General features: G+C 43.8%; 1 protein-coding gene across 1 annotated transcript; it reads left to right on the top strand.

Moving 5' to 3' along the window:
• Window positions 1–1924: 1924 nt before the first annotated feature.
• LOC115142550 (insulin-like growth factor-binding protein 4) lies at window positions 1925–21749 on the top strand. The gene is made up of 4 exons (XM_029682091.2): window positions 1925–3179; window positions 12852–13015; window positions 13556–13681; window positions 17619–21749. The coding sequence occupies exons 1-4, from the start codon at window positions 2819–2821 to the stop codon at window positions 17754–17756; spliced, it is 789 nt and encodes a 262-aa protein (XP_029537951.1). The 5' UTR covers window positions 1925–2818; the 3' UTR covers window positions 17757–21749.
• Window positions 21750–26409: the final 4660 nt, after the last annotated feature.

The raw sequence follows: 26409 nt of genomic DNA, 5'->3' as shown, positions 1-26409 counted from the left end.
AATATGTGCTCATTAGAGCTGTGGCATTGGACATTTCGGACTAATACAGAGCAGCAAAAAGTGACTACAGTTGGCCTTATTATTTCATGAGAGATGGGAGACCAATAAACACCTCCACTGATGACACCTGTGGATTTCTCTACCACTGTTACAGTACAGGCTTATTCACTTAATCGAGTTATGACTTGAACAAGATATTTGACATGCCAAAAGCAAACAGTTGAAGAAAGGTTTTATTGTACTATTTACAGTACGTGTTCCAATATTGTAATAGTTTGTTATTCATTACTTAATGGCCCCTATACCAATAGACTTTGATAGAAATTACAAAAGGTATTACCAAAAAGCAATAATGGTTCATGTGGGGATTTGTACTGAATATAAATGAGGCCCACTACATCAGCAAAGAGGACTACTGATGTAGTCCAAAACGAAAAATACTTACATTCACTGTGCCAGACTAGACTTTGATATCTTTCAGAACGCTGAGACATTTGTTGCATACTCCTGTCGTTTTCTGCTCTTTTATCAAGAGAGGAAGGAAGGAATCACATCGCTAACAACACGTACCACCCACCTGAGTGGTACAACACTGCCTAGTGAGGTTTGGCCCATGGCCCATGGCCCAGCCTATGGCAGCAGGCCACCAGTCTGAAGAATGAAAAAAAGAGGGAAGGAAAAGACACAAAGGCATTACAATACATGCTGGGTTACCATGGTAAAACACAAGCAGAGGAACATAAAAGAGAATTGGCGTCATCCCAGCTCTGTAAGCTTTGGAACCAAATAGTTGAGAATGAGAAAGAGCCTGGACACACACATATACACAAAATACACAGACACTAACACACAAGTAGGCAGCCTACTAATTTACATTCTCTAATTTGCAAACACACACCCACAATTAAAAACCTCCCAGCTAGCGATGTAGTTCAAAGTTCCCTCTGTTGGAAAGGGGAGGCTTTTTAAAGACCTGCGGGGGCAGGGCTACCGCGTGGACGGCACTGTCAATTTGCCTTTTATAGCTGCCCCGCACAGCTAGTTGGAGAGAGAGAGATAGAGTGAGTTTATTTCACTTTTGTTTATTATCTATTTCACTTGCTTTGGCAATGTAAACACATGTTTCCCATGCCAATAAAGCCCCTTGAATTGAATTGAATGGAGAGAGAGAGAGAGAGAGAGAGTAAAGGGCAGATGCAGAGGGAGGAAAAGAGGGATGCTGGTGCCTAATGGACTCGTCTTCTCACACAACACACACACTGGCCACGCTAACCACGGCCATGTGCAGGAAAGGGACATGAGGTTGCCCAAGCTTTGTTATTTCAACAATGCTTTGTCATTAGCTGGAGGTGTATGTGTGTGTGTTTGTGAAAGAGAGTTTAAGATGGTATGGAAGTGGTTTCCTTTATCCCCTTTGTGTGTATATGAATGCCTTTTACTGCGAGTGAGAATAATAGTTTTCCAGATACGTTGTTCTCTGTGTGTGGGTTTGTGTGTCAGTGTGCAAGTGCACATTCAGGCTAGTGTGTATTTAGAGAGAGAATGAGAGGGGGGGGGGGGGGGGGGTGAGAGAGAGAGGGGGAATAGGGGTTAGTGGTTCAAGGCAAGCTATTGTAATGATGCGAGTTAGAAATGTGTGTACACAGTCGCTGTGAAGGTGCTGCCAGCTCTTGAGTCTGAATGTGAGAGAGGAGAAGGCTTTAGTTACATATGTTGTCCCTGTGATTCTGTGTTATAAAGGGACAAAAAGTGAGATACTCATTGTGTGAATATTCCACATAGGGAAAGAGAGAGTGAGAGTGGGTAGAGAGAGAGAGTGAATGTGTGTGTGTGTGTGTGTGTGTGTGTGTGTGTGTGAGGGTGGTTCAGCCCAGTATTTCTTCCCTGCAATTCTGTGTGAGCATTCAAGATTGAGAGAGAAAAAGTGAGGGAGAGAGTATGTGTGTGTGTCTCTGTGTGAGAGCATGAGTGAGAGACAGCAAGAGAAAAAGAGAGAGTGAGGGAGAGAGAGAGAGAAAGAGCGAGAGCGCTTTAGCCTGGCATTTCTTCCCTGTGCCTTTCAGCTCCTCTCCCCCTGAAGAAGGAGGCGTGTCCATTGGCCAGCAGTATAAATTCCAAGAGGAACCACTCGTGTAGAGCCATTCTCAGGAGCAACCCATTGCCCTGCACCCCATATGGAAGACGAAATTGCTACTCGACTTGAAAAACTTGATGCCCCTTCCCTACACCTGGACATTGGCAAACCACAGACTTTTCTCTTTGCACTATAAGAGGCTTCATGGGCTCTGTGTGAATTCTACTTGAAGGGACAAAGACTCACCTAAATAGACCAGTGGACATTTGTTCTACTTCCCAACAAATAACCACTTTGTGCGACTCAAAGACGTAAAGACTTTCGTCGCATGGGAGAGCAAGGACTAGATATTTAGCATTCTTTGATCTACCTGCATTCTTTTTCTAACCTCCCAAACATCCTAGGGCTAGGAAATCGAGCCTAAGAAACGGCGAGGTAAAACAGCGGGGACATTGTGTTCCAACTCCTGCCAAAACCCCTGCCACCCGAAACACCAACCAGCGGGCAACATCAAAGACCAAACCCTCCAACCGCCTCCCTCCTCCTCCTTACCCTCCAAAACTAAAGCAGAGACCAAACCCTCCAACCGCCTCCCTCCTCCTCCTTACCCTCCAAAACTAAAGCAGAGACCAAACAGTTGTGGGAGAGAGAGCAGAGAAATAGAAGGAATACTAACAAACGAACTGCGGGGAAGTGCAAGAGAAATCGAGGGCAAAGATTTGAGATCACGCCTTCGGGACTGCCATGGTGCGAGGTCGCGGTGCGGCTATAGCGCCGCCCTGCTGGGGCCTGTGGGCAGTGGGTGCCCTTTCGCTGGCGACCCTGTGTCTGACGGAGGAGGCCATCCGCTGCCCCGTGTGCTCTGAGGAGCGGCTGGCCAGCTGCCAGCTGCCTGATGGCAGCTGCGAAGAGACGGTGAGGGAGGCGGGCTGCGGCTGCTGCCCCACCTGCGCCCTGGCCAAGGGGGTGCACTGCGGCGTCTACTCGCCCCGCTGCGGCACGGGGCTCCGCTGCTACCCACCGCGGAACGTGGAGAGGCCCCTCCACTCGCTCATGCATGGCCAGGGAGTGTGCAACGACGAGAGGGATGTGGAAGAGAACTCAGGTGAGACAATAGGGAAGGTGTGGTTGCGGGATACCGGTATCTTTAACGCTTGTCCACTGATGTGGCTGTATGTGCAGGTGGCATCACTTGTGGTCACCCTTTGTTAAAAATGGGTGATGCATTATGTTATCCCACCTTCTTTTCTTCAGTTGTGGTCCGACTCTCCATATTGTATTTTAGGCTACTGTGCGCAACACTCTTAGTGGCGCACTGGCATGCCTACCCAGAATTAGGACACCTCAACAATAGCCTCAGTCGTTTTCCAGGTTAGTACTGTATATAATATGATGTAACTGTAAATCAAGCCTGGTGGACTGGTTGGTATCTCTCTCACACCCTCTCTTCCTCTCTCTCCCTCTCTCATGTTGGATCATAGCTGGTCCGGTTGGACCATACGCACTTAAGAGGGCCAGGGTGCCGGGGCTGGGCCAGAGTGTTCTCTCCCTGCTCCCTGCTCTTACCTGAGCTGGGGAGGGTGTGGCAATCTGCTGCTTGTTTGCTCTAATCTCCGCTAAGCCTCGGCCCAGAGCACACACACCAGCTCTTCACGCATGGCCTGACCCGAGAGCACACAGTCCCCCCCGCTGTTTTGCGCCCGGCCGTACACAGTAAAAGGACACCTTCTGCCTTAGACAGAGCAGAAAAGCTATCGGTCAGAGAGAGAAGCACTGTGGGGATAGTATGGCTGGCCGTGTGTGTGTATGGATGTATCAAATCAAATGTCATTTGTCACATGCGCAGAATACAACAGGTGTAGACCCTACAGTGAAATGGTTACTTACAAGCCCTAACAAACAATGCAGTTAAAAAAAGTAACAAATAATTAAAAAGCAGCATTAAAATAACATTAGCGAGGCCATATACAAAGGGTACAGGTACAGACAGAGTCAGTGTGTGCGGGCTCCGGTTAGTCAAGGTACATGCAGGTGGAGTTATTAAAGTGACTATGCATAGATAATAACAGAGAGTAGCAGTAGTGTAAAGGGGGGCGGGGGGCAAAGCAAATAGTCTGGGTAGCCATTTGATTAGATGTTCAGGAGTCTTATGGCTTGGGGGTAGAAGCTTTTTAGAAGCTTCTTGGACCTAGACTTGACGCTCCAGTACAGCTTGCCATCCTAGTCTATGTCTAGGGTGGCTGGAGTCTTTGACAATTTTTAGGGCCTTCCTCTAACACCGCCTGGTATAGAGGTCTGGATGTCAGGAAGCTTGGCCACAGTGTTGTATTGGTCCGTACGCACTACCCTCTGTAGTGCCTTGCGGTCAGAGGCCGAGCAGTTGCCGTACCAGGCAGTGATGCAACCATGTTCTCAATGATGCAGCTGTAGAACCTTTTGAGGATCTGAGGACCCATGCCAAATCTTTTCAGTTTCCTGAGGGGAAATAGGTTTTGTTGTGTCCTCTTGATGACTGTCTTGGTGTGCTTGGACCATGTTAGTTTGTTGGTGATGTGGACACCAAGGAACTTGAAACTCTCAACCTGCTCCACCATAGCCCCTTCGATGAGAATGGGGGTGTGCTCGGTCCTCCTTTTCCTGTAGTCCACAATCATCTCCTTTGTCTTGATCACGTTGAGGGAGAGGTTGTTGTCCTGTCACCACATGGCCAGATCTCTGACCTCCTCCCTATAGGCTTTCTCGTCGGTGTCGGTGATCAGGCCTACCACTGTTGTGTCATCGGCAAACTTAATGATGGTGTTGGAGTCGTGCCTGGCCATGCAGTCATGAGTGAACAGGGAGTACAGGAGAGGACTGAGCATGCACCCCTGAGGGTCCCCCTCGTTGAGGATCAGCATGGCGGATGTGTTGTAACCTACCCTTACCACCTGGGGCGGCCCGTCAGGAAGTCCAGGATCCAGTTGCAGAGGAAGATGTTTAGTCCCAGGGTCCTTAGCTTAGTGATGAGCTTTGAAGGCACTATGGTGTTGAATACTGGGCTGTAGTCAATGAATAGCATTCTCATATAGGTGTACCTTTTGTCCAGGTGGGAAAGGGCAGTGTGGAGCGCAATAGAGATTGCATAATCTGTGGATCTGTTTGGGTGATATGCAAATTGGAGTGGGTCTATGGTTACTGGGATAATGGTGTTGATGTGAGCCATGAAAAGCCTTTCAAAGCACTTCATGGTTACAGACGTGAGTGCTACGGGTCGGTAGTCATTTAGGCAGGTTACCTTAGTGTTCTTGGACGCAGGGACTATGGTGGTCTGCTTGAAACATGTTGGTATTACAGACTCAGACAGGGAGAGGTTGAAAATGTCAGTGAAGACACTTGCCAGTTGGTCAGCGCATGCTCTGAGTACACATCATGGTAATCCGTTTGGCCCTGCGGCCTTGTGAATGTTGACCTGTTTAAAGGTCTTACTCACATCGGATGTGGAGAGCGTGATCACATTTCCGTGCTCTGTGTGTGGGTTTGTATATGTATGCATGTGTTTTTGCGTGTGTGTTCAGTGTATGTGTGTGTGTGTGTGTGTGTGTGTGTGTGTGTGTGTGTGTGTGTGTGTACGTACACTATATATACAAAAGTATGTCACCCCTTCAAATTAGTGGATTTGGCTGTTTCAGCCACACCCGTTGATGACAGGTGTATAAAATCAAGCTCACAGCCATGCAATCTCCATAGACAAACATTAGCAGTAGAATGGCTTTACTGAAGAGCTCAGTGACTTTCAACAGGGCATGTCATAAGATGCCACATTTCCAACAAGTCAGTTCGTCAAATTTCTGGCCGGCTAGAGCTGCCCTGGTCAACTGTATGTGCTGTTATTGTGAAGTGGGAATGTCTAGGAGCAACAACGGCTCAGCCGCGTTGTTGCACAAAGTGAGGTCCATAGAGAAATTATTTGTTGAGATCGGTGTGTAAAAACTTGAATGGCCTGCACAGATCCCTGACCTCAACCCCATTGACCACCTTTGGGATGAATTGGAACGCTGACTGCGAGCCATGCCTAATCGCCCAACATCAGTGCCCGACCTCACTAATGCTCTTGTGGCTGTATGGAAGCAAGTCCCTGCAGCAATGTTCCAACATCTAGTGGAAAGTCTTCCCAGAAGAGTGGATGCTGTTATAGCAGCAAAGGGGGGACCAAATCCATATTAATGCCCATGATTTTGGAATGAGTTTTCAAACGAGCAGGTGTCCACATACTTGTGGTCATGTAGTGTCTGTGTGAGTGTGAACTGAATGTGAAATGTGTGAGAATGCATTATAAGTGTATTTGTATATATTTGTGAGTGCATGCATTTGTGTATTGATGTAGCTGCAGTATATGTGGGCGTATGCACCATATGTGTGAATGTATGTCCATCTCTGTGTGTATCCTGTTATCGATCTCAGCATGTTAATACATGGTCATGCGTGTGTGTGTTGTATTGCAGGGAACTGTATGTGCGTGCGTGTGTGTGCGTGCGTGCGTGTGTGTGTGTGTGTGGGTGGGTGGGTGTGTTTAACAAGAGGAGGTAATAAAAGCTGCCTGTCTGCCTGTATGAAATTACTCTGTAATGGAGTGCTGCCAGTCTCAGGCTATTAGAGCTCTCTGCAATCAGTAATTCATTCTCACTCTCTTCATGGCCCCATTCCTCCTCCTCTTCACTGGCACTGCAGATGTCTGACTGACTGACTCCTCTTTTACTGGAGATGTCTTGTTCACTTCCCTCTGCAGACATCTTGATACAACCCCTGTCTTTTTCCTCTCACGGTAGTCACATTCTTCTTCCTACTGCAGCTGCAGATGTCTGGTTCCACTTTAACATCTAATACTGTATGGCTTATCTGCTATTCCTGTTCCATCATATTCTTCAGATTGCAGCAGATGAAACTGTTCCTGCTTTTTAATTCTTCCTCTCTCCCCTTCCAAAGCAGGGGGAACTCGTAGGCAGTTTTTCATGGTGGCGATTTCCATTATGCCAAAGAAGTTTAGTAGCGATCGTAAAAACGTACCGCGAACGAAGCAATTCACTCATTTGTTCCAGATCTCATCCACACTGATTGTTCCAACATCGCTTCTTCGACCAGCACCGCCGCTGCCGGGACCTCCAATGGGTATCGGTAATGAAGGTGAACTATCTCCCAGTTCCAAGCAGCACAGCAAGGCAAGACTTTGGACAGACTTGAACAGCCCTCAACTTCCAGGCTTCATCTGACATGGAACTCTATTCTCAGGGCTCTGGTCAAAAGTAGTGCTCTGCTTTAGGGAGAATAATGGTGCCATTTTGGATGCACTTCCAGAGACCCAAATCTCCAGTCGTCTCCAGCACTACTGCATCAGTTTCCCCCTGGGCCTGGGTGACTTGCTGCTCCCCTCCCCCCCTGCCCTGGAGCGCATCGTCCACCGTCCAGCACTGCTTCATCAGTTTCCCCCTGGGCCTGGGTGACTTGCTGCTCCCCCCCCCCCCCCTGCCCTGGAGCGCATCGTCCACCGTCCAGCTCTGCTGCATCAGTTTCCCCCTGGGCCTGGGTGACTTGCTGCTCCTCTCCCCCCCTGCCCTGGAGCGCATCGCCCACCGTCCAGCTCTGCTAGGATGAGCTCATCGGCACGCTTGCTGCCAGAGCAGAAATGAGAGCCTTCTGCTCTGTGCGAGGCCAGCCTAGGTTAGGCCAGCACATAGCGTGACTAAACGGAATCAGAGACAGGGGGAAAGCTGTTTAGTGCATGATAAAAGGTTGACTGTCTTGGTTTTGGTTCTGCATGGCTTAATCTGGCTGAATGTTTTTCCCTAAACATTGTTGACTGACTGACTTCCCCATCCCCACCATTGTGTTGTCTGTTTGAGGCGAGCAGCGCTAAAGCAGAAGTGGGCTAAAGTGTGAATGTTCAGCGGTTTGGGAGTTCTCGTAAACTCTCTCGACAAGATAGGGGGTGTCAGCGATTGATGAAATGCTAAATGGTGTCGAAATGTTTGGATGTTTTGTTCTCAGTGTTCTGGAATCCCACTATCCCAGTGTTGAGCTTTGGTTGACCCCCCCTGGGTCCTGTCATGAAGGAAAGTACCCCCCCAACGTAGCCCTACTCATAAAGTCTTACATCAACACTTCGGTGCAGCGCCTTTGAAACCTCATGCGCCAGAGAGACAGGAAGAAAAGGGAAAGAGAGAGAGAGAGAACAGAGAGAGAAAGAGAGAGGGAGGAAGAGAAAAACCCAAGCCACAAGTATATGAGTTCCTTTGTGGCACATTTGCCGGGTTTATCCATTATTAAACCGAGGGGTACATCTCCTTGAGACGCTTCCCGCACTGCCCCAGACCTAGCAACAGTGAACATGTCTGATAAAAATAGAATCGTTTTTTTTTTTTTTTTTAATGGAACAGATTCCCAAAGAAAAGGACACCGTAGGGGGAAGGTGTATGACTGATCCTGAATTGACAGTAGGTGTACAGATGACTTGCTACCATCAAGCAGCAGTCCCAGAAACTGAGATGTTGCCTCATATCCCGATGAAACGGTCAATACTCAGAATATAACATTTTCATATGTTTTGTCAATAAACATTTCCCATTTAAATCTGAGGAATACATGTCCAGATTCAATCTACTGTGCGCATTCTGTTACTTTCCTTCAAGTTCAAAGCTACAGTATTTCGGAAACCCAATTTCCATAGCAACTGCAAGCACTGGAGTACATTCTGCATCTTATCATGTCCCGCAGGTCTAATGCAGTTCCTTAATAACTGATTCTTAGAAACGCTCTCTCAATCCTAATTCTTAGAAATCATTACGAGGGCTTGGAATCCATTCCAGCATTCCGACTGGGTCTCCTTTGGTGTCATATTCAAATGCTTCACGACCCTTTGAAACTCGGACATGTAATAGTATTCACAAGCAGATACAGATGTCAATGGAAATGTCATTACTGGAATGAGGTGTTGCGAATGCCGTTCACGCGGGTGGTAAGCTGAAAGGAGCCACATGTGTCTGATGCACAGTATGAATCTGCATTTTAGGCAGGCCCGATCAGTGGCACTTCTAGTCAGCCATCTGTTCTTGTCAACCATCCCACAACTCCTGTTCTTCTTACGATGTGAGGAAAACACTTGTCTGTGTGCTCGCTGGAATGATGAAACTGATTCAATCATTTCTCTGTGGCCAATGAGGATATGTTGGGGAAACAAATTGCAGATGTCCCTGATGGCATGTTTTGGTCCTTATTATTTGCTTACTTTGGGTATTTATCCCATTTGTACAGCTGGGCTTTCTGCAGCAGAACTCAGTAAATGTGATTAGCTAATTGATCCCTCCATGGAACCATGGATTTAGGACCCCCTCCTTGTGTTGGAGCTGTGGAGACAGAGATACACAAACAAACCAACTGGCGCTGAGTAACAACACAGAGCGACGATGAGCTAGCTGGCCGTCAAATTCAAATACGCCTAATCCTCGGAGCCCAGTGAAATAAAAGTCCCTCGTAAACTGTGTGAGTTCATGTGTGAACGTATTAAACAGCAACCGCTCCCATCATGCTTTGTTTGGAAACATCCCATGTAAACACTTATATCACAAACATCTGTCAGGGGAACATCTGGCAGGGGACTCAGCCCATGGTGCATTGTTTGAACAGTCGCTCATTAATTTTGAATTAAAACTGTTGTCTGTATTTACGCGCGGTTTGCACACTAGAGACTCAAATATACTGCAATCAAAATGTGCTTAATCACTGCGAGCAGTGTTGCTATTGGCATGAGTCGTGTGTTGCTGTAATGTTTTATGTTGTATTTTGGTGCATGATCCTGTTTTGTGGGATATTCTTACTGTACACGAGCAAAAACAACCCAAACCAACCAGTAATTATGGTTCAGTTCTTATTTCATGGATAATTCATTTTGGCCTACTTTTGTGGGGTACCTACCTCTATTTATGGCTGCTCTATGGTTTAAGCAGAGAAGTAAAATGGAAGTTTAAGAAAAAAAGGGTAGTTGAGCACAACCCTTTTTATTGTAATAATGTCCACATGTATTATTTTACAGTATAGAAATATGCCACACAAAGCACTATGGACCAATAAGCTTAAAATACACCCCAAAAAGTGGAGGGTAACACTTTAGTTAAACAGATTGTACACATTCTTGCTAATGCCAGCTTACATATAGAGCAAAGAGTTGACATAGGCTATGCAGTGGGAGACTTGTGTCAAACGTGCACTATTTACATTCAAGCGTGCCAAACGCCCACTGTCTCCTCACCCAGATTTCCACTGATGCAATGGCGGCTGACGATAAGCATCTCGCTAGCTGACATACTATAATGCTATATAGTGTAACAAAGTCCAGCCTACGGAGCCAGACATGTCCCCCAGGACAGTGTTGAGACTAGTACACATGCTCCATCCAGACTCCCAGTGACAACTGCAACTGGAACAGTGGAGTTCCATGCCACCCTCTGAACCTCTGTGGGCTGGGAGTGGGAACACACCACCAACATTCCCTAGCAAACACCTCACTGGAGGACGGTTAAGTCAGAGGAAATGACAAGAAAAATGGTTTGCAACTCGGTCGGTTGTAGACTAGTCTGCACTAATTCAATGATATGACGGAAAACGACGATGGTTTGAGGGATCCTGCAGCTCTTGAACACATTAACTTTACGCGAACCTCCCGGGTTGACATGTTGATGGACTTTGGTTTTTAAACGCTGTCAAAACAGAGGGAAATGTTAGAGCCTTCATCAGAACAGTCTTAAAATCGAGTCTTTCTTTATCTTGGCTATGCACCTGTGGCTGGGGTTGGATCCGAGTGCAAACTGCACACTGTCCGTACTTGTGTTCTTCGTCATAACTCTTGACAAAGGAATCTAGCTGAAATGGTTTTGGCCCTGTTTCTTTTCTTCTTCTGTTTGTTTAACATGATACTTTTTTTATTAAAAGAAGATTATACTTGGATTTTTTTTCCTGGAGTGCGTCCCACCCTTTCTATTCCTCATCACAGCAGCCTGCCTTGTGCCTTAGCCTGCCTGTGTTTGAAACTGAGATGTTGATTACAATCCTCCCGAAACCACACAATGAAGCAGTAGCTTCCTCCCCGGAGAACAGAGGTGGCAGCAAACAGGACATGGCACCCCTGACCCACTTTTAAATAACTTTGGGCTTGTATGAAATGGCACTCCAAAAGAGCATGGATTCGGCAAACCGCTAAATGGCAAAAGAGGGAAAGAACAACTTATGGGGAGACGGGAAAACAGCTGAAGTCGTACTGGGTCTGGAAAAAAGTGCCGATGAGTAAGGCCAACGGAAATATACAAACCCCCGGTCAGCAGAGCACAGCCTGTCAATCAACTTCAGAGCAACTCCCTCACCTCAACCTCACGTACAGAGGTGTGGTATAGAAATGTAAACCTCTCGTCTCATTACTAAAATATGACTAGAAAAGCTAATGGCAAAGCCCTTTACCCCAAGTCTGAAACAGACAAAGGTCACCTTACCTCATGAGTAGGCTTGTCTATCAGTTGTTCAATAGCAAAAATAACTTCACAACAAAACCTGTTGAAAGCTAATTGCTATTTAATCCTAATTACAGAGTGAATTGGAAAACGTGGAAAGGTCAGAGAGGGCAATGCAGAAGATCTGACTATGAGAGAAAGTAGGTTCCCAGAAGTAACTGGTATTACGCCACACTGACGTGAGACACCATTCGTGCTTTGATCTTTCCAGTGATCTGGCAGAAAAAGCTCAAGGCCGCACTTAAACTCAGGCTCTGGGTGCTATGGTTGCAGTGCCAATCCATGAAAGGTCACAGGTCACAAGCAGAACAGCAAAGAACAGTTGGTGGGGGAAAAAGTTGCTTGGGTTTTACCAACCAACCCTGCAAAGGCCACAGGTGAACAGTCAAGCCAGAACAAAACAGCTGCAAATCTCTCCACACTCCATACCTTTGACCACCGGCACCTTGTGACACTGCAAAATACCCTCTTCCAATCTCCATCTGGCACAGTGAGGGTTTCTTTTGCTGTGGGGGAGGTGGAGGGGGCAGTTTCCTTAGGAAACAGCTGGCTGCCTGCAGGGTCAAAGAACTGGGGGATTGTTGCAAGGTAAATGTGGCACAGGCCACAATGGGTAGGCAGGCAGTGAGGAGAGAGGGGGTGGTCATTTCAAATGCATCAATAGCTCTCCTTGGCAGAAATGTGGTGCCAGTGGTTAAAGGAAGACCAAGAGAGCTGAAGTCCAAATTGAGATTACTGTACTTTACCCCCCTGAGTGGGAACACCACTGTTTGTCCTTGATGCTAAGCCCGGTTGTTAGCCTACAATTCCCCATTGTGTTTTCATCAAATCAAATGTTATTGGTCCCATACACGTATTAATGGAAAGATAGCTCTGTGTTGGTATGACAATGTTTGCGTTGGGTCAGATCAGTAATATGCTGTAAATTTGGTACATTAAATTATACATTTTCATGCAATCAACAAATTGCGTAAAGCCTCTGAGAGGCAGTGTAATTTACAGAGAAGCCTGTCAAAAATGGCATGGTCTATTGTTTTAACTCTTGTGTTGTGACACGTATGATTTTCGACTTTGTACGGGTTGGGATTGCGAGTCTTTCATGCGTTGTGTAAGTTGTAGCTCTAGAGGTTTCCCTTGTAAAAGAGGTCTCTTGACATTGATAGGACTTACTGGATAAATAAAGGTTTAAATAAAAAGCCTGTGACTTGTAGTGCTGTGACTCAATGGTAACTCTTGTGTCCCCACAGCGATGGACAGACAGGATGAGATCATCCCTGAGCACCCAAATAACAGTAACATCCGCTGCAGTCCCCAGGACAAGCGCTGCATTCAGAAGACCCTGGCCCGCCACCCCGCCAAATCCACCAATCAGAGAAGCAATAACGCCAGGGAGGACCCAAAGGCTGCCCTGGTGAGCGCACCAACCACCGTTCACCTCCATATAAGAAAAGATTACACATAAAGATTACGTATAGGAAAATATTACATACGCACATTTAAAGTATTTGAGCAGGTGCTGGATGTAAAAAATAATGTCGCCCCATAACGTTCAACTAGAGTCTAGTGGAGTCTAGTTACTAGACCGACGCAGGTCTAACAGGTGTTTTCAATGACTATTTTACAGATCGAAATCCATGAGTTTAGCAGTTAGATTACAAACGACATGTAACCTATTCGTTATTTGCAGCACTCAACATTTCATGGTCATCTCATGAAACGTAACCCAGGTGTTCACTGAAATCAACAACAAAGGGTAGTATAAAACTGTTTACCATTTCCAGATACCGACATGGACGTATATGAGCATACATGGGCGTACATTTCCAAACATCTACATGGGCCGCACTAGCCTGAGTACCAGTCTGTTTAGCTAACGTTCCACTCCTTATTGTGGCAAGGAGCGGAATGATACCTGAACAGATTTACAACTAATTCCACTGGTCGTCCTCAGGCTCCATGTCGTGCTGAGCTGCAGAGAGCGCTGGACCGACTGGTGTCCAACACTCGCACTCACGAGGATCTCTACAGCATCCCCATACCCAACTGTGACAAGAACGGAGACTTCCATGCCAAGCAGGTTTGTCGACTGACAAGTAGTCATTATCCCACTGTTATCTATATTATGCACTATTCAGGAAGTACTCCTTGACATACTCCAAAACGGCACCTTATTTATTCCTTATAGTGCACTACTTTTAACCAGAGCCATATTGGGCACTACCAAAAAAGTAGACCACTATAAGGAATATCGTGCCATTTTGGATGCATACATTTATCCAGGTAGTCTGTGGAGAAGGTCTTTAGCAAGCGAGATCCGATCACCTATCATTCACTCGGTCTGGCATCAGACAGGCACATGCGAACACACTACGCAAACAATCCCCTCTAACTTCGTCACTGCTCTATTAGCCGAAACACAACATGTCTGTGTAGCAGCATTGTTTTATGTGAACATTTTCTCCTGCCAAGACTCTACATCTACAGACAAGCAGTGATTTATCAAAGAAAATCCAAGCTGAACCGTCTACATACAACACAGTGGTTAACCTGAAATGGTTGACAGTAATCGCTCCATTGCTGGGATAGATGTCATTAGCTTTTCGAAGCAATTATTTCTTGTTATGTCTGAAATGGGCGACTTTGTAGATAAGACCGGGACGAATCTGAGAACACGGAGCTAGATATGGCTCGTTGCTCTGTGGAGCTGAATACGCTACGAAGCAACAGGCGTAGCAGAGTCAGCCAGTGGTAAACGGCTTACCCTGCCAAGGGCATCAGAGTCTGGGGTCAGGCTTGATTGTGTAACACAGTTAAAGTACCCTTGTCTGCTCGGTATAGTGTGTAAAAGGCATCTGTTTACTGTTTATCTATAATTGCATTGTGGTAGAGCTTTTACGGCAACCCTTGTGAGCATAACTAAGGTTATGAGAGGTCATCAGGCATCTTTTCATTGCACAGGGGGAATCTCAATAGGAAAGTTGAGCCAAGCTGATTCAAAACCACCCAAGGTTATGTACAGAAATGTATCACTCAGTGGTTATGATTCATACAACTTTGAGTTTCTATTCAATTGCTTCATATTCGCACTGGTGAGAATGAGGGGCTTGAGAGAAAGTTATTCACTAAGGGAACAATGTCAAATATAACAGTGGTTTGATTTTTAAGGTACCTCAGGTTTGAAATGTAAGGTACCTTAAAGATGGAATCCGCAGTAGGGGGTAAACATTGCCACTGGCCGCCCTACCACCGTTGTCATTGTTTTGGTTTCCGAGCTGAGGAGAGTCGTGCAGCATGGTGAAAAAAATGATTGCAGTACATATTGCTCTCTTCTATCGTGCGTGCAATGATGTCCGAGGATGACAAAAGGTGTTTGCAGTAACTTCTTTGTTGTTGTAATATCACAAACGGACGTGGCTCTTTCACCATTAAGTAATCCAGCTTTAAGGGACCTAAGTGCTATTAAGAAACTGCAATACCTTATGTTAGAGTTCCTGTGGTTTTCTGAGCCAAAAATATATATGTCGCTGTTGGACATAAAATACTATAGAATGCATACATAGAGAGGCATATGTGATCGTATCATAATGTAATCAAGGTTTGAAATGATTCTGTTTTTGTCAAATAGTATATCTGTTTGAGATTCTTGCGGCCAATTTGCAGTGTACAAAATATTTATAACTATTTTCCAGCCTCCGACGATCCTTTCAAAGAAAAATCGGCCCACGGCTGAATGTATTTAGGCACCATACCTGATGCCATTTATCTGTATCATATGCTTATCATGCAATAAGTGCCATTTGGCTTGTGACTGATACCTGTCTGGTTTCTTGTGTTTTCAATTACTATTTTACAGATTAAAATCCATGAGTTTAGCAGTTACATTACAAACGACATGTAACCTATTCGTTATTTGCAGCCATCAACATTTCATGGTCATCTCATGAAACGTAACCCAGGTGTTCACTGAAATCAACAACAAAGGGTAGTATAAAACTGTTTACCATTTCCAGATACCTACATGGACGTATATGACCATACATGGGCGTACATTTCCAAACATCTAAAGTTGAAGTCGGAAGTTTACATACAACTTAGGTTGGAGTCATTAAAACTCGTTATTCAACCACTCCACAAATTTCTTGTTAACAAACTATAGTTTTGGCAAGTCGGTTAGGACATCTACTTTGTGCATGACACAAGTAATTTTTCCAACAATTGTTTACAGACAGATTATTTCACTTATAATTCACTGTATCACAATTCCAGAAGGGCAGAAGTTTACATACACTAAGTTTACTGTGCCTTTAAACAGCATGGACAATTCCAGACATTGATGTTATGGCTTTAGAAGCTTCTGATAAGGCAATTGACATAATTTGATTCATTTGGAGGTGTACCTGTGAATGTATTTCAAGACCTACCTTCAAACTCAGTGCCTCTTTGCTTTACATCATGGAAAAATCAAAAGAAATCAGCCAAGACCTCAGAAAAACATTTGTAGACCTCCACAAGTCTGGTTCATCCATGGGAGCAATTTCCAAACACCTGAAGGTACCACATTCATCTGTACAAACAAGTAGAAGCACCATGGGAACACGCAGCCATCATGCTGCTCAGAAAGGAGACACGTTCTGTCTTCTAGAGATGGTGTGATAAGTGCATATCAATCCCAGAACAACAGCAAAGGACCTTGTGAAGATGCTGTAGGAAACAGGTACAAAAGTATCTATATCCACAGTAAAACGAGTCCTATAACAACATAACCTGAAAGGCCGCTCAGCAAGGAAGAAACCACTGAAACCACTGCAGTTGCAAACTACGGTTTGCAACTGCACATGGGGACAAAGATCGTACTTTTTGGAGAAATGTCCTCTGGTCTGATGAAACAAAAATGTAACTTTTTGGCCATATTCAATCCTTATGTTTGGAGGAAAAAGGGGGAGGCTTGTAAGCCAAAGAACACCATCCCAACCGTGAAGCACGGGGGTGGCAGCATCATGTTGTGGGTGTGCTTTGCTGCAGGAGGGACTGGTGCACCTCACAAAGTAGATGCCATCCTGAATGAGGAAAATTATGTGGATATATTGAAGCAACATCTCAAGACATCAGTCAGGAAGTTCAAGCTTGGTCGCAAATGAGTCTTCCAATTGGACAATGACCCCAAGCATACTTCCAAAGTTGTGGCAAAATGGCTTAAGGATAACAAAGTCAAGGTATTGGAGTGGCCATCACAAAGCCCTGACCTCAATCCCATTGAAAATGAGTGGGCAGAACTGAAGTGTGTGCGAGCAAGAAGGCCTACAAACCTGAAGCTTGTAGAAGGCTACCTGAAACGTTTGATCCAAGTAAAACAATTTACAGGCAATGCTACCAAATACTAATTGAGTGTATGTAAACTTATGACCCACTGGGAATGTGATGAAAGAAATAAAAGCTGAAATAAATCATTCTCTACTATTATTCTGACATTTCACATTTTTTAAATAAAGAGGTGATCCTAACTGTCCTAAGACACCTAAGAATTTTTAGTAGTATTAAATGTCAGGAATTGTGAAAAACTGAGTTGAAATGTATTTGGCTAAGGTGTATGTAAACTTCTGACTTCAACTGTACATGGGCCACACTGGCCTGGGTACCAATTTGTTTAGCTAACGTTCCACTCCTTGCTAAAGATTAGCATGACAGGAGTGGCAAGGAGCGGAATGATCGCTGAACAGATTTACAACTAATTCCACTGGTCTTCCTCAAGCTCCATGTTGTGCTGAATTTTTCAGCGACAAAAATATATATTTCGTTGTTGGACATAAAATACTATAGAATCACCAGGAAATCAGCTCAAAATGATTCAATTTAGGAAATCTGTTCGCAAGTATTCCCATGCATACATAGAAAGGCGTATGTGATCGTATCACAATGTAATCAAGGTTTGAAATTATTTTGTTTTTGTCAAATAGTATAAACTAGTATATCATTTGGCTTGTGACTGACACCTGTCTTGTTTCCTGTGTCTACAGTGCCAGCCAGCACGTGACGGGCAGCGGGGAAAGTGCTGGTGTGTCGACCAGAAGACGGGCATGAGGCTGCCGGGGCCCCTGGAGCTGCGGGGGGAACTGGACTGCCACCAGCTAATGACTGCAACCATGAGAGAGTGAGGAGGGGACCGGCGGGGGCCCTGGGGGGCCAGGGCTTAGGGCCAGCCAAATTCTACTGGTGCTGTTCAGTTACAACTATGGAAGGAAAGGACTTAACCCTAAAGCCCCACTTCACGTGAGGCTAACGGTACTTGCTTGATATGAAAAAGTTAAAAAGGAAACCATAGAATTTTGTTATTTTATTATTGTTTGTTTCCGTGTGTGAGTGTATGTCTGTATGCATCTTTTTGAGCACGTGTGTATTTTATGATTCTGTGAAGTTGGGAAGATGCTCTTGCTTTAAATAACAGGTGGCAAACAACAGGCCCCCAAATAAAAGTGTTGTAATCATTCTTCTCAAAACAGGACAACGTTGGTTTTGTATAGTTCAGTTGAACTCTGATTTCCATCTCTTAGCATCTTTGAAACAAAAAACATAAAACCTTTTCGCATGAGTTAAGTGTCCTAACATGGCTCAACATCGACCATTCAGCAGCAGCTGTAGAAAATAATGAATATTGGGAGTGTGTGTGAGAGAGAGAGAGAGAATTACCAATTGATGATAAGCCGCAGCTTTTCACAACATTTGGAGACATGTAGTGAAAAGAGAGATTACTTTTGAAAGAATAAACTGTACCTCCAAGAGGAGCCCAGAATAGATGTGCTTTACCGCTACCCCCCCTCTCGTTCCCTCCTCTCTGCTTCCCCCCATTCTCTTTGACTGGGAGCTCTCTCTCTCTGGCTTATTTGTCCAGGGGGACTGGCATCATAGCTGGGCTCGGGACTCTGTACAGTGCTGATAGGATAATCTTGTTTCTCCAGCTGGGGCTAAAGTGCTAAGACGCCAGTGCTGCTGCTCTCATGTTTGTATGAATATGCTTCTATATACAGGATTTCTTTCCAACCAAGAGACTGCTTGTTGGCAGTATTGTGTAGTTTATAGTGGTGCTATACACTCATTGTGCCAAAAATGTTTTTTTCTTCCCCCTGTGCTTTTTGAGGGGGATTGTTTCTTCAGAAGGAGACAGAGATACAAACTCCCAGATGAGGGGGACAATCTTAGAATAGCCTAAATGTGTGACTGACCACAAATACTGTCTAGCTGTCACACAAATATCTCCAAGTTTTTATACTACATTGATGAAATAAAACATACAACTAAATACACAGATCTCAGTGGGAGCATTACTATAGTTAACCGCCTGACTGTTTCATGGACTAATGTAGAGACTTTGCATGATTGTAGCATGTGTGGCTAGTGAAAACTCCTTACGGCTATAAGAGAAGAGGACTTAATGACTGCATGATGAAAAAAACACGCTCTAGACATCCTTTGTAATTGCTAGCTAGTTGAAATGTTTGGAGAAACATCAGATGTCAATATAATAACATTAGAAACCTCACAGAGAGGTAGCATCATGCTCATACATGGACTCCCTCCAGTATAAATAAGTGAACACCCTTGACTTTTACTCTGGCAGAGCCAGTTATCAGGTTTGACATCATCGATGAAGCAGTATATGAGCAAAGGAATCGTTGATTTGTATTATTATGTTGACAAACTTACTGGTGCATCATACTCTACATACCTTCCACATATACTACGTGGACAAGACTGTTAACATCCCTACATCGATTTGATTGTACTGTATTGCAAATGGGTGGAAAAGATCATGATTGGTTCCCTCGGAATATGATCTATGATGTGATTGGTTGATTGACTGACTCAGGCTAAACCTGTGGACCACAGGGAGTACAGGAGAGAAGACGACCCTTGAATGCAGGACAGTCTGATCAGTGAGTTCAGTGAGGTCGGTCGTTTGTCATTTCTAGAAACGGATGGTGCACTTAATCCTCCCCTGAGAGAGTTGGGTTACTAATTGACTCCAGGAAGGATTCATCTCGCTGGGACATTCATTATTGGTGTTAACAGTACACTGGCACAGTTAGCTTCATGTAGAGGCGAGGGGACAGTGCCGAGGGGGTAAACCAGACGGACGTGGGCAGCAGTTGTCCTGCTTCCTCTTTCAAGAACTGAAAGAAGAGTGCAGAACAGGCTGTCCGAAAACTGACTCCTACAAATGATAGGCAGCTCTTTTTGTCAGCAGAGATGTGAGTAGATAGACTAGAGGGAGAGGGAATAGAGACCGTGTGAGTGATAGAGCGCTAGAGAGTCCAAGCTACATTGGGATTGCACTGATTTGCTCTCACAAAGCCACATCGTGTCTGTAAGGCACACAACTTTTACCATTCACTCTTTCTCTCACATACCCCTCTGGTTTGACAGAGGAGCCTAGAAGTCATTCAAGGCCTTTCCTCTGGCTGTTATCCAGAGCAGCAGAACACATACTGTAGCAAGTCCAACTAAGCCCAACATAGCAACGCCCTTCATCATGGTTGTGCTGTCATTGCTACCTACCATGGGTAGTAAATGTTGGGACAGAAACATCTTATTTCATTAGGCAACATTGAACATTCACACCTCCCAGCCTGGGGACAAAGTAGATAGAACACCAGCTGTATTACATTGCCATTCAGAATCACAATATCAAAGACATTTGGGTCGATGTGTGACATGACCTGACATGAGCCGGGCCAAAGACTATTATTGCGGACTTAGCCAATTGTACTGTATCTGTAACTTGCTTCCTTGTAAAAAAAAAAATATATATAATAAAAACACTGCCAAAGTTATCCAAAGGATCTATGGGATATTGTATGTTAATACTGTTGTAGTTTACCTAGCAGTCCCTCAATCGATGACTTATCTTCTGAACTTATTACTAACCTGTAGACATTTACTTAACCTACATATGGTAAACTTTGACCAAACCTGTGACCAAACAAACAAACATCCCCGGTGGGCTGGTTGAACCGACATCCAGTTTTGCCTGCTTCTGGGTCATTAACCTTGAAACGGAGCCTCTTGATGATCACTAATAGTTCATATTAGCTTTTTCTCCAATAGACAAGTCCCTAAAGTGTATTTTTGGCTCTCTGAGGCTATTCAATGAAACGGGATGCTCTTACTTTCAGCCACATTCCACCATGACATCCACTATTCCCCTAGACTACATAAGAGCAGTTCCACCCCAGCAGCACCCAATGAAAAGTCCATCTTCAAAAAGCTGGTCATATTTTAATTGTCATTGTAAAAATTCCTTGTTCTTAACCGTTATCACACATAATTTCAACAAAGCTACTGATGTCATTCCCAACTAGAAAGACATAGGAAATGGTATTAAGGAAGGAGGATATACTGTAGCTGATGAGTTGATTGTATTCCAAACGCAATGAAGTGACACAAACAATGAAAGGCATCCCCAAAGATGTTATGAGCGAAGGTATTTTGAGGCATGAAAGCCCAAAAACTATAGGAGTGCTTTGTGTACATTACATTGTATTCCCTTGTCATGTACTGAAGAACACTATACATAAGTCTAAGGCCTTATCTTTACAAGCAGGCTGTCATTGTAAATAAGAATTTGTTCTTAACTGACTTGCCTAGTTAAATAAAGGTTTAAAAAGTCACATGGGTCATACAGTAGAACATTCCATTTCTGTGCTACTGTAGATATTATCTCTAGGTAAAATAGTGCTATGTTTCAAGTCAATGGTCCTGGTTTTCCTGTTGGATCCAAGACCTTGGTGTTTCATTTACATTAAACTGTGTATATTTACACTATATTACTTGATCTCTAACTTTTGCTCTACTGTCTTTGTATTTCCGAGGGATATTCCTGTTTGCCTTGGACTTTACCTGTTAATTCTACTGTAAAAAGATTCAAAGTAACTTTTGCATGTGTAGCCTAGCTATATACTGGGTTTAAACATGTCAAGATCTTGTATGTGTGGTCCAGAACAGGGCCATGCTTTACAAACATTGAAGAACACGCAGCAATAATTTGTGCTTGTTATGGAATAATAATTTGGTTACCATAGAAATGTTTACTCTATGAGAGAATTGTATACATTGTATTAGATCGAATGAAATCATAAACGTGTAGCATCTGATCTCTGGCCTGATTCTTTTCCTCTCTAAACGGCTGCATGGCATATCAAATATTCCACCACACAGGAGATACTGAGGTGGCAGGTAGCCTAGTAGTGGTTAGAGCGTTGGACTAGTAACTGAAAGGTTGCAAGCTCAAATCCCCAAGCTGACAAGGTAAAAATCTGTTGTTCTAACCCTGAACAAGGCAGTTAACCCACTGTTCCTAGGCCATTATTGAAAATAAGAATTTGTTCTTAACTGACTTGCCTAGTTAAATAAAATACTGAGTTCAGGGAAAGTGCATACTGTGCTAAGTGTAGGCCATACATTGTATGTAGGCCATACATTGTATGTAGGCCATACATTGTATGTAGGCCATACATTGTATGTAGGCCATACATTGTATGTAGGCCATACATTGTATGTAGGCCATACATTGCACAAGAACTGAGGGTGCACTTCTAAACGGGTTGTTTCTATCATTATGTCTGGACCATCAAAGGCTAAGAAAAACATAATCTCATTACTGTTTTCCAGGTCCACCACACAATCATAGCTCCAGGTCAACCAACCGAGTCAGAAAGGCTGAAGTTTCTGTCAACTGAAAATCTCAAGAATGTATTTTGCCGGATGTAACTTTTGAAGACTTGTTAACAGAAATACATTTTCTAACTCCGCTTAAATATACACGTCGTTAACAGTAATACTCAAGGCATGTCCAACGAATACCTTAGGAATGATACAGCATAATAGTGTGACTGCCACCGCTTCTAAAAATACCTGCATGGTCCACCACCAGAGTCAACTTTCAAGGCTGCTTCGTTCCACTGCCTGAGATTATTGGTGAGCCCTACAGGCATAAGAAGAACTGAGCCTGAATCAGAATACCCCAGAACTTTCAGAAAAAAAATCATGTGCCTAATCCAAAAATGGGAAGTCAATAGGGATTTACGTGGAATCCTCTGCTTGATTTAAAATGGGATTGGATTTTCCCAGCCTGCAGGCATCCAGAATCACAGGACTGTGCCAAGGAGGCCTGGGGGTGTGTCAGTTAAGCCCTTACATCTGGCATTTAGTCTAGGGGTCATCCATCTCTGCACACTTCTCCCCAGTACATGAACAATAGGCTATATGAAATACTTACGAAATATAATGGAGTACTGCATAACAGGTGCCACACATCAAGTGAGTGATGCAGTGATGGAGGTCAACGTACGCAAGCTGGCCATTCCATAGATATCGAACAGTACTATCTCAATAACTGTCGCAGAGAAAATGACGTTTTTTTCTGTATTCAAGGTATTTGAACTGTATTCAAGGTCGTGTTGGAAGACAATACAAATAGAGGGTCACACCATGATCAATAGCCTGACAAATCAAACAACAAGTGGATTATGGCAGAGCCATAAAGAAAAAATGACAAACATTTCAATCCAGGTCAGAAGAGGCTTAATGTGTTATTATAAAGATGGCAACAAGCAAATAAAGCATTACTGTTGACATTGTACCGATTGCAAAGAATGTGAGCAAGAATGCAAAGTATTTGAGTTCTAACAATCAGTGACGATTTTAGCATGTAAATCTTGGTGGGGCAAAAAACAAAATGAAACAGTGGGATGCATACCATGAAAGCCACTACACAACACAACAGTAAACAATTCATTAATTGCACTATAACGGTGACAAACGGTGCCCACAAACTGTTAACTATTCAGAACCTTCACTATGAGACTCGAAATTGAGCACAGGGGCATCCTGTTTCCAATGATCGTCCTTGAGATCTTTCTACAACTTGATTGGACATGATTTGGAAAGGCACACACCATTATCAAAACATTTCTTCAGCAGTTATGCATTAGGGGCGCTATAAAATTTTTGGGATGAAAAACGTTCCCGTTTTAAACAAGATATTTTGTCACGAAAAGATGCTCGACTATGCATATAATTGACAGCTTTGGAAAGAAAAAACTCTGACGTTTCCAAAACTGCAAAGATATTGTCTGTGAGTGCCACAGAACTGATGTTACAGGCGAAACCCAGATAAAAATCCAACCAGGAAGTGCCGCATTTTTTGAAACCGCCTCATGCTAGTGACTCCTTATATGGCTGTGAATGAGCTACGAATGAGCTTACGTTTTCCACGTATTCCCCAAGGTGTCTAAAGCATTGTGACGTCTTTTTAGGCATTTCCATTGAAGAATGGCCGTAAGGGACCATATATAGCATGTGGTCACATGGTGACGCTCGCAGAAAATCTCGCATAAAATACTGAGGTAGCCATTTACCAATCGCTTCTTATGAGAAACCAATTGCCTCGACTGATATATTATCGAATATATATGTTAAAAACACCTTGAGGATGGAACCTAAACAACGTTTACCGTGTTTCTGTCGATAATATGGAGCAAATTTTGAAAAAAGTTTGGCGTTATAGTTGCAGCATTTTCCGGTCGATTTCTCTGCCAAGCATGATGAAGAAATGGGAGCTATTTCGCCTACAAAAATAATATTTTTGGAAAAAAGGAACATTTGCTATCTAACTGGGAGTCTCCTGAGTGAAAGCATTCGAAGTTCTTCAAAGGTAAATTATTTAATTTGGTTGCTTTTCTTATTTTCGTGAAAATGTTGCCTGCTGCCAGCAGAGATAGCATAGCATTGTGCCATGATAAACTTACACAAATGCTTGTCTAGCGTTGGCTGTAACGCATATTTTGAAATCTGAGATGACAGTGGTGTTAACAAAAGGATAAGCTTGTGTTTGAATATATTTATTTAATTTCATTTGCGATTTTCATGAATAGGAAACGTTTCTAGGGGTATTTATGTCCGCTGCGTTATGCTAATGCGTTTGAGGCTATGATTATGCTCCCGGATACGGGATTGCTCGTCGCAAGAGGTTAAGGCCTACATAAAGCTGTCCCAACATTTTACCACTGCTCCACCTGGCTGTCAGCGGAGCCTTTGCTGGCAGAGAAACAATTAATTCAGCCTCATTTACTGCCTTTTAAAAAAACACAACTGATATGGCTGACCTGGTAAAAACAAATGTGGTTCCTAATGACAATTGAGATGTACAAACTATGGAATAAGGTGACGACAAGCAGATCAGAGGCAATCTGTAATTTCGATAAAGACATTAATGAGCGAGCTAGGACGGACGTAATCAATATAACTATTTGTTTAGCACTTTTGAAATGTACAGCGACCAAATTCAGAACATGGGCCATTCTTACAGTGTTCTCCGTGTACACCAAGTCAGAACCATAGGATAAATAAAGGGAGCATATAAGCAGACAATGGAAGCTCTTACAAAATTTGATGATTACACCTCTCTAAAACAGGTTATGGACTACATGTGCACCACCAAGTCAGAACAGTAGGCAAAATGAAGAGGGGTAAATAGACAAAATTATAGGCTGAGGCACATGGGCTACTAACAGCTTACTACACAACATACTCTTAGTATTACTTTCTTAGCTACAGTATACATACAGTTAAAGTCAGAAGTTTTCATACACCTTAGCCAAATACATTTAAACTTTTTCACAATACCTGACATTTAATCCTACTAAAAATTCCCTGTCTTAGGTCAGTTAGGATCACCACTTTATTTTAAGAATGTGAAATGTCAGAATAATAGTAGAGATAATAATTTATTTCAGCTTTTATTTCTTTCATCACATTCCCAGTGGGACATAAGTTTACATACACTCAATTAGCATTTGGTAGCATTGCCTTTAAATTGTTTAACTTGGGTTAAACATTTCGGGTAGCCTCCCACAAGCTTTCCTCAATAATTTGGGTGCATTTTGGCACATTCCTCCTGACAGAGCTGATGTAACTGAGTCAGGTTTGTAGGCCTCATTGCTCGCACACTCTTTTTCAGTTATGCCCACAAATGTTTCTATGGGATTGAGGTCAGGTCGTTGTGATGGCCACTCCAATACCTTGACTTTGTTGTCCTTAAGCCATTTTGCCACAACTTTGGAAGTATGCTTGGGGTCATTGTCCATTTGGAAGACCCAAGCTTTAACTTCCTGACTGATGTCTTGAGATGTTGCTTCAATATATCCACATAATTTTCCTCCCTCGTGAAGCTATCTCTTTTGTGAAGTGCACCAGTCCCTCCTGCAGCAAAGCACCCCCAGAACATGATGCTGCCACCCCCTGTGCTTCACGTTTGGGATGGTGTTCTTCGGCTTGCAAGCCTCCCCCTTTTTCCACCAAACATAACGATGGTCATTATGGCCAAACAGTTCTATTTTTGTTTCATCAGACCAGAGGACATTTCTCCAAAAACGTACGATCTTTGTTCCTATGTGCAGTTGCAAACTGTAGTCTGCTTTTTTTATGGCGGTTTTGGAGCAGTGGTTTCTTCCTTGCTGAGCGGCCTTTCAGATTATGTCGTTATAGGACTCGTTTTACTGTGGATATAGATACTTTTGTACCTGTTTCCTCCAGCATCTTCACAAAGCTTTGCTGTTGTTCTGGGATTGATTTGCACTTCTCGCACCAAAGTACGTTCATCTCTAGCACCAATTTGTAAGTCGCTCTGGATAAGAGCGTCTGCTAAATGACTTAAATGTAAATGTAAGACAGAACGCTTCTCCTTCCTAAGCAGTGTGACGGCTGCGTGGTCCCATGGTGTTTATACTTGCGTACTATTGTTTGTACAGATGA

Source organism: Oncorhynchus nerka, linkage group LG15, assembly GCF_034236695.1.
Source record: "Oncorhynchus nerka isolate Pitt River linkage group LG15, Oner_Uvic_2.0, whole genome shotgun sequence".
In the NCBI taxonomy this organism is placed as follows: Eukaryota; Metazoa; Chordata; class Actinopteri; order Salmoniformes; family Salmonidae; genus Oncorhynchus; species Oncorhynchus nerka.
Note: the sequence above shows the minus strand (reverse complement) of the source record. Positions and strands in the feature narration are given on the sequence as shown.

Bases quoted from the DNA above. Each gene is read 5' to 3' on its own strand.
- LOC115142550 (XM_029682091.2), top strand. From the start codon at position 2,819: ATGGTGCGAGGTCGCGGTGCGGCTATAGCGCCGCCCTGCTGGGGCCTG. The intron at 3,180-12,851 runs GTGAGACAATAG...GTGTCCCCACAG, and splicing joins GGATGTGGAAGAGAACTCAG to CGATGGACAGACAGGATGAG. The intron at 13,016-13,555 runs GTGAGCGCACCA...GGTCGTCCTCAG, and splicing joins AGGACCCAAAGGCTGCCCTG to GCTCCATGTCGTGCTGAGCT.